The following is a 15,074-nucleotide window of genomic DNA, read 5'->3' as shown; positions in this document are numbered from 1 at the left end:
GCCCCCACAAGTTCATTGAAAAGGAGATGTATACATTATGAATGTACAGTATATCTGTTGTTACTAAAAACCCATAAACCAACTTTGTCATCACAAGGTCAATTGCTATGTAACCCACTCAGAATGCATCCCACATTCACGTCTCCATCCTGTGACACACACACACACACTGAGGGGTGGGTATACGTCACTAGTGCTTTTCCTTTTGCTTTTTAGGCTTCTTAAAGTGGATTGTTGCTGTCAGTAGCACTCAGGGAAGCTTCATTAGTCGTCAGAGGGAGGCAAGGCTGTGACTCATGCTTGCGTGAAGAGACCAATGGGCAGCCAGAGTCTGAGATATAAATAACGAATAAAAAATATTCTTGAGGGAGAAAGGGTCACTTGCGCGCCGCTGGATGGGATTTTATTAGTGCGCTCTGTTGGTATTCCGCCATCACTGGACTGTTTTTGTCGTGCCTTTGGGTGGCAATTGTTACATCTAGTTATAGTTTCTCTGGACTCGACAACCTGTGCGCCCGTGAGTCGGTAAGATGCCTCCTCCGTTCATTTCAGCGGCGCTCTTGATACATTGATATAAAGGCTTCACATTTTTTCTTAGACACAGGTGATTGAAACGTCGGAGTTTTTTTGGGGACTTACAAAAACTATGTTCTATTTCACCGTGTCGTTTGAAAGAAATGTGTCCCAGATGAGTGACAGAAGGAATTCATTAGTTGTCCAGTCGGTCTGATGACATTGACTGATGACGAGATGGGATGTGCTTGTTCGAAGCACAACTTAATTGAAATGTCGATTTCTCAGGCAATACGTAACTGACGTATTTATAGTTGCATCTTATCAATATTTGCTTAATATATCAGTCTGTTTAAAAACAGCTGTGATTTTATCAGTATGTCCCGTCATGTATTAATTTATATTTTTTAGAATAGAACATGTCATCTTGTTTTGGCAAACTGAATGCATATGTGTTTAATCTTATTTTTTTATGCCTTAGAAATATCTCTCTAATATATAGCTATGAGTGCATTGGATAATCACAGACATACAGATCATACATTTTAATGGTCTCGCTCTGCCAAAGACTGATATCTAAGGAAAATCACAATTTTGCTCCAACGGTCAATTAGAAAGTATAATAACTAGGAATGTATTTCTCACATGTGGCGCTCCCTGATAACTGAATGTTATCTTTAACATTCGTCCTGATGTGCGTATTGCTTGCGCCTCGTGCGCAATTCTCTCCAAATTGCGCGGCTCTGTTCATAGCCCATTATCCTTCGGGAATGATCTCGTTCCTGGCGACGCACCGTGGATAACGTTATTTTTTATTTATGAGTTATAAAAAATGACCTAGTCACTCCTAACCCTGGACCGTTTTGTTTGCAGTTGAATTATTTCCCAGCTGGAGATCAGATAACAGAGGACTGATGGCCACGTCTGAACCGAGAGCCACTGGCGGGGACCAGGACCCCAACTCCGACAATTTAAGACCTCCGTCCACAAGTACGTCATCTTCACACTCCTCTCCCTGTTAACAATATCATAACCCAGTATCAATCCCCGAAGGGTAAACTCTGGTTAAGGCTGTCTATCGCCGGAGCGTTCAGACTGTGCTTACAGAAACAGCCCACTGGAGCTGACCGGGACTTGGTGCCTTGCTCAAAGACACTTTTTCATCCAGTGCGATCTATTGCCAACACGAAGGCTTAACACCCCTCCCACCCACCCACAAACACACACACCTCTCTCTCTGCCTCTGTCTGCCTCCCTGTCCCTCTCTCCCCTCCTCCTCTGTCTGATAAAAGCGAGTCTCGCCCGGGCCATTTGCTGTGTGGGCTCCGTCGTTAATCATTCCGGTTAAAAACAGAGCCATCACAGCTGCCTGTCGCTATCTGGAGGATCAGCGGTGCGCACCGAGCAGTGGACCTCGTGCAGAAATGATGCACCATTAAAGCATTGGCATTTTTAATGATCTAACATTTTTGAATAAAAACGCATGTTCCGATCGAATATATTCCTGGTTTGAATATTTTCCCTATACATTCTTGCATTAACGTCTTCGTTGTCTGGGGTTTAATTGTGCGTTCTGAAAACGTTTTCGACACAAAAAATACCTTTTTTTTTTTTACTTAGGCCTATTATTTATTTTGGACTTAATTCATCTTATCTCGTTTATGTAGGCCCTCGGGGCTGTAAGCTGCATGCATTAGTTGCGCATGGAGAAATAGGCTATTTTGCGGGGTTTTTTTTATTAATAGCTGAACACATTTATGTAGGCCTACACATTAACCTATGGGTTAATTAGGCTAATTGTTTCAAGCCTTTGTCGCGTGCCCAAATCGACTCTAGTGCACTTGAGCAGCCATCTGCAGTCAACGCGGGGAAAAGGATGACCGCTTTTTGTCTTTGGCCAAATGTAAAAGGGAATAGGCAGCAGTTCCTGAGGACCAGTGTACAATTCATTTCCATATTTTCTCCTTTTTTCTCTTTATCGAATAACATTTTTTTGTTGTTGAATCTTTTATGTGTGGCCCTTGGGTGTCAATAAACATGTCAACGAAAATGAAAGACTTATTATAAATGCGAGTTTGTCCCATGAAAAGCCCTCTAAAAAGATGTTTGTTTTGTGAAAAGGTTTGTTTTGTCTGACTTGCTCGCACACTGCTGCTGGATGTTGCCATTATCTCTCTTCCACGCTCCATCTCACGCCTGGCGGCATGTAGTGTCTGTGCGTGCGTGTGCGCGCGCGCGCGCGCGCGTCTGCTGTGTGTATGCCTTGGCCTCAGCACCTCGAACTGCTCTCTAGGTTCTCTCAGAATGAAATTGCTTCAGTGAATTGAAATACTTGTTTTTGTTATGAAAGTTTTCCATCAGGTGTATTCGCCGCCTCGCTGTATAGCTTTGCTCTCTCGCTCTCTGCATTTCATTCCGTCTGGCTTCTGCTCCATCTCTGCTCACGCATGTCCACGCTCGGGTTTTGTGTGTGGCTGTGATTATGTATGCATGAGACGCACTATAGCCTGTAAGTTTCTGCATCAAGCCGGCTTTAGACTTTCCGGCCACAGACATAACCAGCTCGCTCCAGTCACATACTGTGTTTCACTCAATTAATCCCTGCCCTCCTCCGTTAGCTCATTTCACGGGCGTTAATTCCAGTCCGCCCCTTGGCTGGGTGTGTGAGCCGGCGTGGATGTGCCGTGCGGGCCACTGTTGGTGCCTATTGATTGAACCTAAATCGGAAATGTTATAAGACTCATCCCCCGATGATCAGTGGGTGCTGTGGTAAATAACAAGGTGGATAAATCATCGGCCAAACAGACCACTTTGAGCCAAATGTCTCAGAAACAAATCGTTTGATGCTTTAAAACCCCGGATGAAAATACCAAAACACCTCTGAGTGTTCAGAGTCACACACCTGGCCAAGAGCCGTGCGCATCACGCAGCTTCCACTGTGCTCACTGTGCTCCACCAGCTTTACATCCATAATCCGCCCATCCACGTTGTCCCCGCGGCCTGCACACCAGAAACTCAAACGTTCATTCTGTTTTAGCCTACGAATATGCGTGGATGCACGGATGTACACGGAAACTTGGGATGAAGATTTGTGGTAAGTTTTTTTGGGCACATAAACCGTTCCACGTTAACTCCTTTCACATGTCATTCACATTTCTGACATCTTAGAAAAATGCAATTTTGGAAGGACCAGATTTTTTGTTTTTAATCTGAATGTATAGTCTCCATACTATCCCATTAGAATGCTTTTTTTTTGCCTCTGTTCGAGGTGTCATCATAGGGTGGCTGTTATTCTTTAAAAAAAGAAAAGAAAACACGTTTGGAGGCCTAAAATAGGCCATGATAAAGGCTGTTAGAGCAGGGCCATCCACGACTGTCACAGTGTGTTTCCATCTTCTAAAGGTCAGTGGACATTAGCCTGTAGGTCTTATGATGAGAGCCCCAGATCACCCACCGACTGCCCCTGAACCCCCCCCCCCATGTCTTTTCCATTTCACCACCAAGACAAAAATCGCTGAGACAGGCCTGGAAATATAGTCTATGTAATAAAACCCAGAAAGACCATCAGAATAACCTGTAAATACAGAAGCATTTTCATTTTCCTTTCATATCTTTTCTTGCAACAAATGCGACAATTTGTTTCATTTAAAAACCTACTGACAATCACACGGATGGCCTATACAGTAGAGAATGTGACGTTAAGGGACTGTTTGTTTAATTCTCCATCATTTGAAGGAATTTGTTTCTAAAAAATATATGGATATTTCCGGCAGCTTTACAAAGGGCGAATGAATATCATGTAGATATGGAACAGGAAACAGGATGTAATTGGCTTTTTTTTTGTCATGGCAGAAATCAATTAAGACCAAAGGATCGAATAAGCTATGTATTGCCAACGTTTGGTATTTCTGAGAATGCGAAAACGACCAATATCTTTTAATTGGTCTAAATGACATTTTAATGGAGGGAAATGGAAATTGAATGGGGATATTTACATGTGGAGGCTTAAGCAGTTAGAAGGTCTCAAATATTGATTTCGAAAATGTCATACAGGATTTAATGAACAAGGTGTCACTGAGTTGCCATTGAAAAAATATTAATTATATAGGCTTACAGATAGCAACGGTGACTTCCATGTGTTTTGTGCACAATTAGTCCCAACCGTGACCACATTATCCTGCCGATATAAAGGCCCTATATGCAGAGAAAGGATCAATCCTAGAGTTCAGAACATGCTTAGGGGTCTGCGCATCCTTCATTAACCCCTCTTTATAGGATCTGCGTTTATTGGCTTCATGGGTCATTACCGCGGGCTGTCCTGTCCTGCCCTGCCCTCTGATCAGTCTGTGGACTGGGTGTTTCCTCACCAGGGTGTGGTTGTGAAGTCACAGGGTGGGGCGTGCACTCGCACACACACAGACAGGGGTGGTTCCTCTTCCTGTGTGTGTACATATGTGGCCTATATAGGTCTGGCCTCCACCAGAAACTTTGATCATTGAAGAGTTCAGGGCATCAGGAGCTCACTTTAGACAACACAGATTTTTTTTTTCAAAAGCTGCCCTACCACATAGATATTTATAGACTAAATAACTCGGAATATTTGGACATTCTTTATTCGTCTTTCTTGCATTTAAAATAAAAAATAATTTATTTGTGTGGAATGGAGGTGTTTGGTGATAACTCCTGCCCTCCGCCGTGTAACACCCTAGGGTTCCTGCAGAAGAACAACAGCCTGGACGAGAAGGGGAGGCTCGCGGGCCAGAAGAACTTGCTCTCGTGCGATAACAGTGACAGGGACGCGCGCTTCCGCCTCACCGAGACCGACTTCTCCAATCTGTTCGCCAGAGGTGAGCACTACATAAGCGCTATTTCAGCTTATCGTTTCTAAACAAATATTATGTGTGCTTCATTTGAGCTGTACGCTATGGTCACATTAGTCGTAGGCCCATTACTTCAAACTAAAAGGACTTTTGGCGGTTGTGTCGAGGTGGCCTACAACCGGAAAAGCACATCTTTGTTGTTAACATTGTTGTTCTCTTTTTGCTACAATATTGTCTTCTTACACCCAATGAAAGTCAGCTTTCTAGAGGACTACAACTGAAGTTAGAGGCACATTAATAATTAGGAAAATATCAAGAAAAAGAACCAGAGGCCGGTGGTTGGCAAACACAATTTCCCAATGTTCTTTTTGTATTACCACAGCAAGTATATAGTCTACCTGTTGAGACCTGGAATCACTGCACTTCTCATTTTAAATCCCGCTCGACAAAATATAGGACCATACATGGAGTAATTACTGATGATATTAGCCTGTAGGCCTATGATGAATACCCTTTTACGTTATTCGACACTGGTCTCTAACAGAGGAAGTGTAATAAATACACAATCAAATTTGGACTTAAAATAATAACTATGTGCCCAAAGCTTTCTAAAGGCTACTCAATTAAATGTCTGTGGTAAACATGCTCAGTCTTAAAGGGACAAAAGTATAAAGCACTCAGGCTAAATTCCCACTACCTTTCTCCTCACCTCTTAGACTTGCTGCCAGCCAAAAATGGAGAGGAGCCTACCATTCAGTTTTTGTTGGAGATTGTGGACATTCTCACCAACTATGTCAAGAAGACTTTCGACCGCTCCACTAAGGTGCTGGACTTCCACCACCCCCACCAGCTCCTGGAGGGAATGGAGGGCTTTAACCTGGAGCTGTCTGACCAACCTGAATCCCTGGAGCAGATCCTGGTGGACTGCAGGGACACGCTCAAATATGGCGTCCGGACAGGTAGGCTACAGGACACCTTCAAGGTTGAGCTCTAGAGCTGTATCTCAGGGGAAAAGGGTGGGGGGGGGGGGGGATAATTCATATGCTGGCGTAGGTTATTTATCAAAAGGACACTGAATGTGAGACTATAAAAGGCAATTAACTTCCACTCTGTCAATTCAAAAATGGTGTTTTTATCTGCAGAGCAACATATAGTTATATATGTCATTATACAAAGAAAAATATAATACTAGAATTTTTGCAATAATTTTATGATATGTTTTAAAAAAAAAACATGTCCATTTTATAACTTTTGTGTAAATTGGTGAATACAACACAAACCATTAGACAAGAAGCTGTTTGCCAGATAGTGTATTGCCTATTACGATGAATGCCTTATTTATTGTCCCCCTGGTAATTTACTTGACATCCTACTCTTCTTTCCCCTCGACTTATTAAAGCAAGCGTCGCCTGGGGGCATCCTAACACGGGCTGTTTCAAGCTGTTAAAAACGACAACGCTCAAACTGTCCCTTGGGTTTTATATATCACACAGGGTCTGCTGTGCCTACAACTCAACACCACGTTTCAATTGCAGACGTGGTGGGGTAGTTTGAAGTCAGACTGGAGGAGCTGTCCGCGGTGCTGAAATATAAGGCAGATATATCCTCTCGCTGTTAAGCAGCACTGCCATTGATTTTAGATTTATTTTCCCTATTTAGATTTTTTTTGATATTTTCCCTTTCATGAGTAAGTTAATGTGACTCATATATTTATTAGGTTATATGAGCCATACAGCACCACCACCACAAGGTGCTTATATCCATGACTGCATTTAGGCTCCAGGCCTATTGGTAATGACTGTGTGCGCAAGCACCTTAAAGTCTAAATGGCTGTCATATAGCCTTGTTAACAATGTAATTATATACACTGAACAATGCTATGTCAGATCCCTTAGGTTTCATGGCTGACCAGGGGAATACAAAACGATAACTGACCAACAACTGTGAACATTGAAATGAAGAATTATTTCATGTGTCTTTTATTTTTATTTATTTATTTTCACAATCAGTCTTAGGCAGTCAGCTTTAGCCTACAGGACACTGAAGTCGTATGTCTTAATAAAGCTAACGTGCTCAGGACAAGGAAGATTAGCGGCTGTCTTATTGCTTTCCCTTTATATAAAGCATGATTCCCTCATAAGGGCAGTGAAGCATAGTTAATAGGCAAGTCATTAAGACAGTAATATTAAGATAATTATATTTTTATGTTTAGGTCACCCACGATTCTTCAACCAGCTGTCCTCTGGTCTGGACATCATCGGTCTGGCCGGAGAGTGGCTCACCTCCACTGCCAACACCAACATGTAAGTCATACAGTATGCTGCTCTCTTTGTTTGCATGCTTTTGCATGACCGAGTTATTATCTAATCGGGGAAATACCTCTATATGTCATGACCGGACAACCGAATTTTCCAGTTTGTCAGCCACTGGAAAAAGCCCCCAGTCATTACCATATAGTCATGTGGGAAGTGCTTATTTTGTCCCCCTCAGCTCACTCCACAATTGGTCACAACATCCTCTGAGGGCAGTTATATAAAGTGTTTGGTTTGTCCAGTTGAGACTGTGTATTGGCAGACGGTAGGCTGCCACTGTGCAGTACTGTATATCGGAGGCGGCCCAGCCCCAGGGGTGGTTAGATTGCATATTGATCTCAGGTCACAGTTACATGGTGGCCCAGTCTGATAGAGGGCATGAACCACATCAACATCACACACTCTCAACACATACATACCCACACACACATGCTGTAAATAAGCTATAACTCTGTGGTATGATCACTGGAATAGGGGAACATCACATTAATACTACTGTACAATATCAGATTATTGAATACAGACACATGCACACACAGCGCTACACACATAGACAAGCAAATTTTGGCAGAGACTGATTTTTATACCTCTGTCAATTCATTTTCTGTGGAGGGATTGATTTATTCATGAGAGAAGATATGAATTCCTCAAAAATAAGAAATCACAGCCCTATGCTCTTTGGAATTCTACAAAACATATATGTTTCATTTTCACGGACATATTTAAAGTATTAAGACTGACGTTGAGGACTAACCAGAGAAGAAAATACACAGTTATGTAGAAACTAACAATTTGTTTCCTTATCATTTAATCTTTTAATAATTTTCTCAATTTATTTGTTCAATCATTCGGTTTATAAAAGGTTTTAAAAAATTGTGAAAACTCCCCATCATTCTTGGCCGAAAGCCTATGATGACATCATGAAACGTTTTGTTTTGTCTTACCAGCTGTCCAAAAACTACATAGAAAAACAAATATACAAATCCTCAATTTACTTTTACATAAAACAAAGGAAAGCCGCAAATCCTCAGAAGCCGCAACTAAAAATCTAAAAATGAATCTATCGATCAACTTATTGTTTCATGCATACTCTTCTCTATGAGAGAGACAAATTAAGGTTTGACATGAAAACAACAGTAAGCATGACAAGTAAAGCAAGACAACTGACTAAAAATTCTAACAGCATTTAAAAACAGTTTTTCAAAGCAGAACCAGTCACTTAAATATGTACGTACAACAAATATGCAAGAGATTTCCTTGGTGACATGATGTAGAAACACGTAGTTTCATCGTATACACTGACATATCACTACATGGACAGCAGAGTAGTGGGCAGAGGACAGTGGGCAGAGGACAATACACGCCACTCATACACACAAACTGAGCATTCAGTATCCTCTAACTATTGTGGCCTCTATACGATCAATCCAAGGATAATAAACCAAACGCTAAAAGAAAATTGAGACACTTAATTTATCCCATTTCTCAAAACATTAGCTTAGGAAACCACCCCCTCTTAGGAAAAACTTTCCCATCTCATCTCCTGCTTGGAAGAATGCCCCAAGAAACAGGGCCATTGAATTCACACTCTGACGCACACTTTCATAATGACACACAGACACACACACACACACACACACCAGCTATGGCTGTCCCAGATACAGCAGCTAGGGTTTCCAGTCCATTGACTGCCGGCTCATTGTGTGCTGGTCTTAGCAGATAGGCCAGCTGGGCCCCACACTGACACACAATGTCCTCCGGCTGCACAGAAAACCCTGTCACACTGGGGAAACTGGCTGCTGCAGCTCCCTGTGGAGTGTTCATTCCGGCTCTATTGTCCCTGTGGGTACAGATTGACTCAGTGCTCCTTTGAGGGTCTGAGAGGAGAAGGTGGTTGGGGGTCAGAGGGTTAGTCACACACACACACACACGCACGCATGGACGCACGCACGCACGCACGCACGCACGCACGCACGCACACACACACACACACACACACACACACACACACACACACACACATTCAAACACAGACTCATACACATTGAGTGCCCTTGATGATGATAATAAGGGCATTTAGGGGCTGTCCCTGGAGACAGGCAGGTGACTGAGGGGTAATTTTCACCCTGAAAAGACCAATGATTGGTTCTGATTGTGATAATGATCACCATTATTGTCATTACAGCGTGAAATGATTCACAGAGAGAAGGAGAATTTTAAAAAGGTGCACTGGTTTTGTCCCTTTTTAAGAAATGAAAGTGGTACATCAAAGAAATAGGTGTTTTGTGTTCCTTATATGAAGCATAATTTCAATATATCAAAGGACACCATATTTTCCTAAAAGTAGGCCAGTGACAGGCTGCAAAATGTGACATTTTGTCTTCTTTGTGATTTTATCCATTGCTGTTGCTGTTCATAGTTGAAGTCCAGCAGTCACAATTTGATATGGTGTATTGACCAGAAGCTAATGTTCCAATCAACTCCATCCTGTTAGGGATATTTAACAAGAAACATGTATTTTTCTTCTCTATTTCTTCATTCTTTAAATTCCATTTCCAACTATCGTCAATCATAGCATTGACTCTCTTTTCTTTTCACCATTATTCCATGCCACTTCTTTCCGCCTTGTTTGTTCTGTACGCTTTCTTTTCTATGCCTCCATATCATCCCCTCCTCTTCCTTTGTTGTCCTCACAGTTTGCTTCAGTGCATTGTTTCCCTAGAGCTCCCTCTGCTCACAGCGTTCATCTCTCCTCTCTAACCAAGCTACGAAATTGCATCAGTCCTCATTTAGATATGTGCTTGTGAAAAAAACAGAGAAGAGTCGAAGATTAGAGAACATTATTAGATAGATTATTGTTGTTTCAGGTGGTCATGGTGGTGGTGTCTGATGGGGGTGCAGGAGTGTTGTGTAACTGGCCTCATTAAAAGCAGGGTAGACAGGGATCAGTCCTAAGTGTGCGTGTGGGAGGCGGTGAGATGGCCTGTCAGTTAGCAGAAAGAGCCAAAGCTCAAGCCTCAATGTAAGAGTTGGTTTTCTGTGACACACATTTAATGTACTTTAGCTTCTTCAGGAGTGTTGCTCTTTGGTTGTCCATGGAGCTATGAGTCATTTTATCTTTTGTAAGCTGACAGAGAGGTCTGAATCACATCGGCCATTTTTTAAAAGCTGCCTTTCCATCTCTCACCTCTTTAACAGTTGTGATTATTATTTTGTAATCCTTTCTTTTTCTTTATTTTAATGAAATTAACAATTATAGTGGCTTCCTCAATTTCTGAATTGTGGGGTCCACAAAGGCTGTTATCTATTTAAAACACTCTCCCTGCCAGTCTTTATTTCTTTCTCTCTCTCACACACAGACACACACACACAACACACACACACACACACACACACACACACACACACACACACACAACACACACACACACACACACACACACACACCACACACACACACACACACACACACCCACACACAACACACACACTCACGTCAGCCATCAAATCATCCCCATTCAGAGTCGCCGTTGAGATTGGCGGGATTGACAGATAGCCATCAGAGCTTTGTGGGCTTTAATTAAACTACTGAGTGATTTCAGAATTTGAATGTTTGCTGACTGACTCATATCAGACACTTTTTAATTAGCCCAGTCAGCACAAGCTCCAGTTTGTGTTCTGTGGATAGAATTATAGTAAGACTAATGAAAAACCAATGAGTTAGAGTTTGAGTGTGTGTGTGTGTGTGTGTGTCTGTATTTAGGCTTTCTTATCTGCAAGTGTGTGTATGCATAAGAATCTTCTTTGATTCTTATTGTGTGCTACGTTCATAACTTGTTTGGATGTGATTGACAGGTTCACCTATGAGATCGCTCCAGTGTTTGTGTTGATGGAACAGCTGACTCTGAAGAAAATGAGAGAGATGATTGGTTGGGCCGGTGGAGAGGGAGATGGACTCTTTTCACCAGGTTTGTCTATAAATAACAGATTGAGTGTGTGTTATTGTTTGTTGAATCAGTACAATGAGTAGTGTTACCAGGCTGCTGTTCAAGGTGCTGATGTGTCCGTCTCTCTTTGACAGGGGGCGCTATCTCCAACATGTACAGCGTGATGATGGCACGTTACAAGTATTTCCCCGAGGTCAAGACCAAGGGCATGTCTGCAGCTCCTCGCCTTGTCCTCTTCACATCTGAACATGTACGTGATACACACACACACACACACTCCATTTTAGGTATTCCAATCAAGCAGGCGCTATGCTTCACTGGTTGTAGAATGTGGCCATTGAAGAAGTCCTGTAATAATCAGTATGTCTATTTTACTCAAGGCAATGGGTAGTTTTATGGATTAATTTTGCTTTTATCACATTTCCTTTTGTCTATAAAAAATCGCTGACACCATGACAGAAAGCAAAACCAAACCTTCAAGTTGCAATTACCTCCCAAAATCTCTACTTCACTGTTTCACACTATTATTTAAATGAAAGATGAATGCTATATGTAATGTGTGTCCCTACAGAGCCACTACTCCATAAAGAAGGCTGGAGCTGCTCTGGGTTTTGGCACTGATAATGTGATCCTGTTGAGCACAGATGAGAGGTGGGAAACTTGCTTTAGAAATTTAAAGCCACAATAATGCAATAAATGTGTAAAATATTGTATATGCACAATGTGATGAAAAGAGGAGACTACTCCATGGTTCTTATATAACTTATTGTATGTAATTATAATACAATGCTCAACCCTTTTTCAGGGGGAGAGTCATTCCTGCAGATCTGGAGGCCAAGATCATTGATGCTAAACAGAAGGTCAGTGTCATTGTTGCTTTTCCTTTGTTTCTCTCTTTAATTGTTCCTGCTCTTTAACCAACATTTTTGTGTATTGGTTCTGCAGGGTTATGTGCCATTGTTTGTGAATGCCACAGCTGGATCGACAGTGTACGGTGCATTTGATCCCATCAATGAGATTGCTGACATCTGTGAGAAGTACAACTTGTGGCTTCACGTTGATGTGAGTAGTTGACGCTGGAGCAGTTGCTGTAGTATTTTGATAGTAATAGTTGTAATATATGTCCTTGCCTGCATACCCTTCTGTAAAAGTGCTCTTTACTCAGGGTGCATGGGGTGGTGGACTACTGATGTCCAGGAAGCATCGCCATAAGCTTGCTGGAGTTGAGAGGTACGTGGGAACAGATGGGTTGCTCAGTATTGTTATTTAAAGAACATTTCCAGTGAAACTACCTCTGTACATGAAGACACATATTAAACTTTTCAGGGCCAACTCTGTGACGTGGAACCCTCACAAGATGATGGGCGTGCCTCTCCAGTGCTCAGCAATCCTGGTCCGAGAGAAGGTACAGTTTACACACACACACACACACACACACACACACACACACACACATACACATACACACTTAGTGATCAATTGCCATGGGAATAAGAGGATAAAAGGTTACTAGTGTATGTACTACTTTATGTGTGTCTGTAGGGAATCCTGGCAGGCTGTAACTCCATGTGTGCTGGCTACCTGTTCCAACCAGACAAACAGTACGACGTCAACTATGACACAGGGGACAAAGCAATCCAGTGTGGCCGACACGTCGACATCTTTAAGTTCTGGCTTATGTGGAAGGCCAAGGTGCTTATGAATGTCTTTAACCCCAATTGTCATGGTCTGATCATAGCAGATGCTGAAGCTTTATAATCCATGTTTTCTGTTGTAATTAGTGCCTGACAGCCTTTTTTTTTTACCCCACAGGGCACCATAGGATTTGAGCAGCACATTGACAAGTGTTTGGACCTGTCTCAGTACCTGTACAACAAGATCAAGAACAGGGAGGGATATCAGATGGTGTTTGATGGAGTGGTAAGCTTCCCTAAGCATTTATTCTATCAAGGTTATTTATCACTTAGGAAAATTCAATATTGTGTCCTTTTAGGGTAAATAGCTATACTATAGCTATGGCATGAGACCGTTTAGGGGGGCAAACCAACAAAAAACTCCAAATCATAAATTGATTTCACGAAAAGTTAATTAACATGTTAAAGCTTTGTTTGTAACTCTTCTCTGTCACATATTTAGCTTGCTCTTTTACCTCTACCTCCATCTTTCTTCATTTTCTTTTTGTTTGTGTGCAATGTGTGAGAGTGTGTATATTAACTGTGTTTATTTCTGTCTGCAGCCCCAGCACACCAATGTTTGCTTCTGGTACATCCCACCTAGCCTGAGAAGCATGCCTGATGGCGAGGAGCGGCGAGAAAAACTCCACATGGTAAGACCCTTCTCAATGACCTAATTTTTATTTCATCAACCTGCGCATTACTGATGGTCTGCGCCCATGGACTACAGACCAGGAAATTAGCTAATGCTACATAAGGTTCAATAAATGTATTGTACAATGTCCCTGAAAAAACATAAATTTCATATATTCCCATGTATCAGCTTTCATGTTTAGCCTACCTTTTCATTTCTACAACCAATGAATGATGTCTTAATGAACGCTATTTCAGACTCCCATTACGAATGAAACTGTAGCTCTAATTTTCTCTTTTCCTACCAGGTAGCGCCAAAGATCAAGGCCATGATGATGGAGTCAGGGACCACTATGGTGGGCTACCAGCCTCAGGGCAAAAATGTTAACTTCTTCCGTATGGTCGTCTCCAACCTCGCAGTCACCCAGTCTGACATCGACTTCCTCATTGATGAGATTGAGAGGCTCGGCCAAGATCTGTAGTCCCTCTCAGCCTGCGCTGCTCTAGTGGCCAGAGGGCGATCCTGCAGTCTTCTATCTGTCGTATTTCCAAGGCAAATGCCAATGAGGGGAAACATTTACAGTGCTGCAGACAGAATAATGATAGGACATGTTTTAGGTTCTTTCTATCCAGTCTATCTTTGTCTGAAGCATTCTGACTGCTTCTCCAACTGAAGGGAAGCTAGATATTAGATAGACTTTGAGTGTGTTACTTGCTCTCCCACATGGTTCCTCCTCTATAAATATATAAGTATCTGAAGGCTCGACATCCAACCAACATGCTCTAATGTATGTGTGTGCTGTGGATTCTTGTAATGTGTGCGTGTATGTGATCCAGTTTCTTGTTTAATGTAGTTTGTGGTTTAACGTCGGTATGTGTGTGCCTGAGTGAATGTGTGGTCAAACACTAAAAGGGAGAAAAGCACAAAAACAACAAAGTATCAGAAATTTATTCTGCTGTATCATACATTTGCTACGCAAAATTGAATCATTGGTGCTTTCCGCTGTACATATTATTCTCTCAGTCCTAAAACAGTGTCCTTGCTGTGTGTGGGTGTGTGCGTGCGTGTGTGTGTGCGTGCGTGTGCGTGCGTGTGCAGGTGTGTATCCTGTCATGTATTTTAAGCTAGCACTGTGTTATAAATAAGCTTTTCATGACCTTATGTGCACACCATAC

The 15,074-nt window shown here is 42.1% G+C and overlaps 1 protein-coding gene across 2 annotated transcripts; it reads left to right on the top strand.

The window, feature by feature from the left end:
- Window positions 1–253: 253 nt before the first annotated feature.
- Window positions 254–14,935, top strand: LOC116698757 (glutamate decarboxylase 1). Of its 2 annotated transcripts, XM_032530884.1 has the most exons (17): window positions 254–525; window positions 1,387–1,503; window positions 3,551–3,607; window positions 5,223–5,360; window positions 6,050–6,292; window positions 7,546–7,636; window positions 11,501–11,613; window positions 11,727–11,842; window positions 12,164–12,243; window positions 12,398–12,452; window positions 12,538–12,654; window positions 12,758–12,822; window positions 12,919–12,997; window positions 13,135–13,284; window positions 13,405–13,512; window positions 13,829–13,918; window positions 14,207–14,935. In XM_032530884.1, exons 2-17 carry the CDS (start codon window positions 1,428–1,430, stop codon window positions 14,378–14,380), a joined length of 1,752 nt encoding a protein of 583 aa, XP_032386775.1. In that variant the 5' UTR covers window positions 254–525; window positions 1,387–1,427; the 3' UTR covers window positions 14,381–14,935. The 2 variants fall into 2 exon arrangements, with proteins under 2 accessions (XP_032386775.1, XP_032386776.1); XM_032530885.1 differs by lacking the exon at window positions 3,551–3,607.
- Window positions 14,936–15,074: the final 139 nt, after the last annotated feature.

Source organism: Etheostoma spectabile, chromosome 12 (assembly GCF_008692095.1).
Source record: "Etheostoma spectabile isolate EspeVRDwgs_2016 chromosome 12, UIUC_Espe_1.0, whole genome shotgun sequence".
Taxonomy (NCBI): Eukaryota; Metazoa; Chordata; class Actinopteri; order Perciformes; family Percidae; genus Etheostoma; species Etheostoma spectabile.
This window is presented reverse-complemented; position numbering and strand designations above follow the sequence as displayed.

Coding starts and splice junctions, on each gene's coding strand:
- LOC116698757 (XM_032530884.1), top strand. CDS start 1,428: ATGGCCACGTCTGAACCGAGAGCCACTGGCGGGGACCAGGACCCCAAC. Junction 12,244..12,397: donor CTGTTGAGCACAGATGAGAG/GTGGGAAACTTG, acceptor ACCCTTTTTCAG/GGGGAGAGTCATTCCTGCAG. Junction 12,453..12,537: donor TCATTGATGCTAAACAGAAG/GTCAGTGTCATT, acceptor TTGGTTCTGCAG/GGTTATGTGCCATTGTTTGT.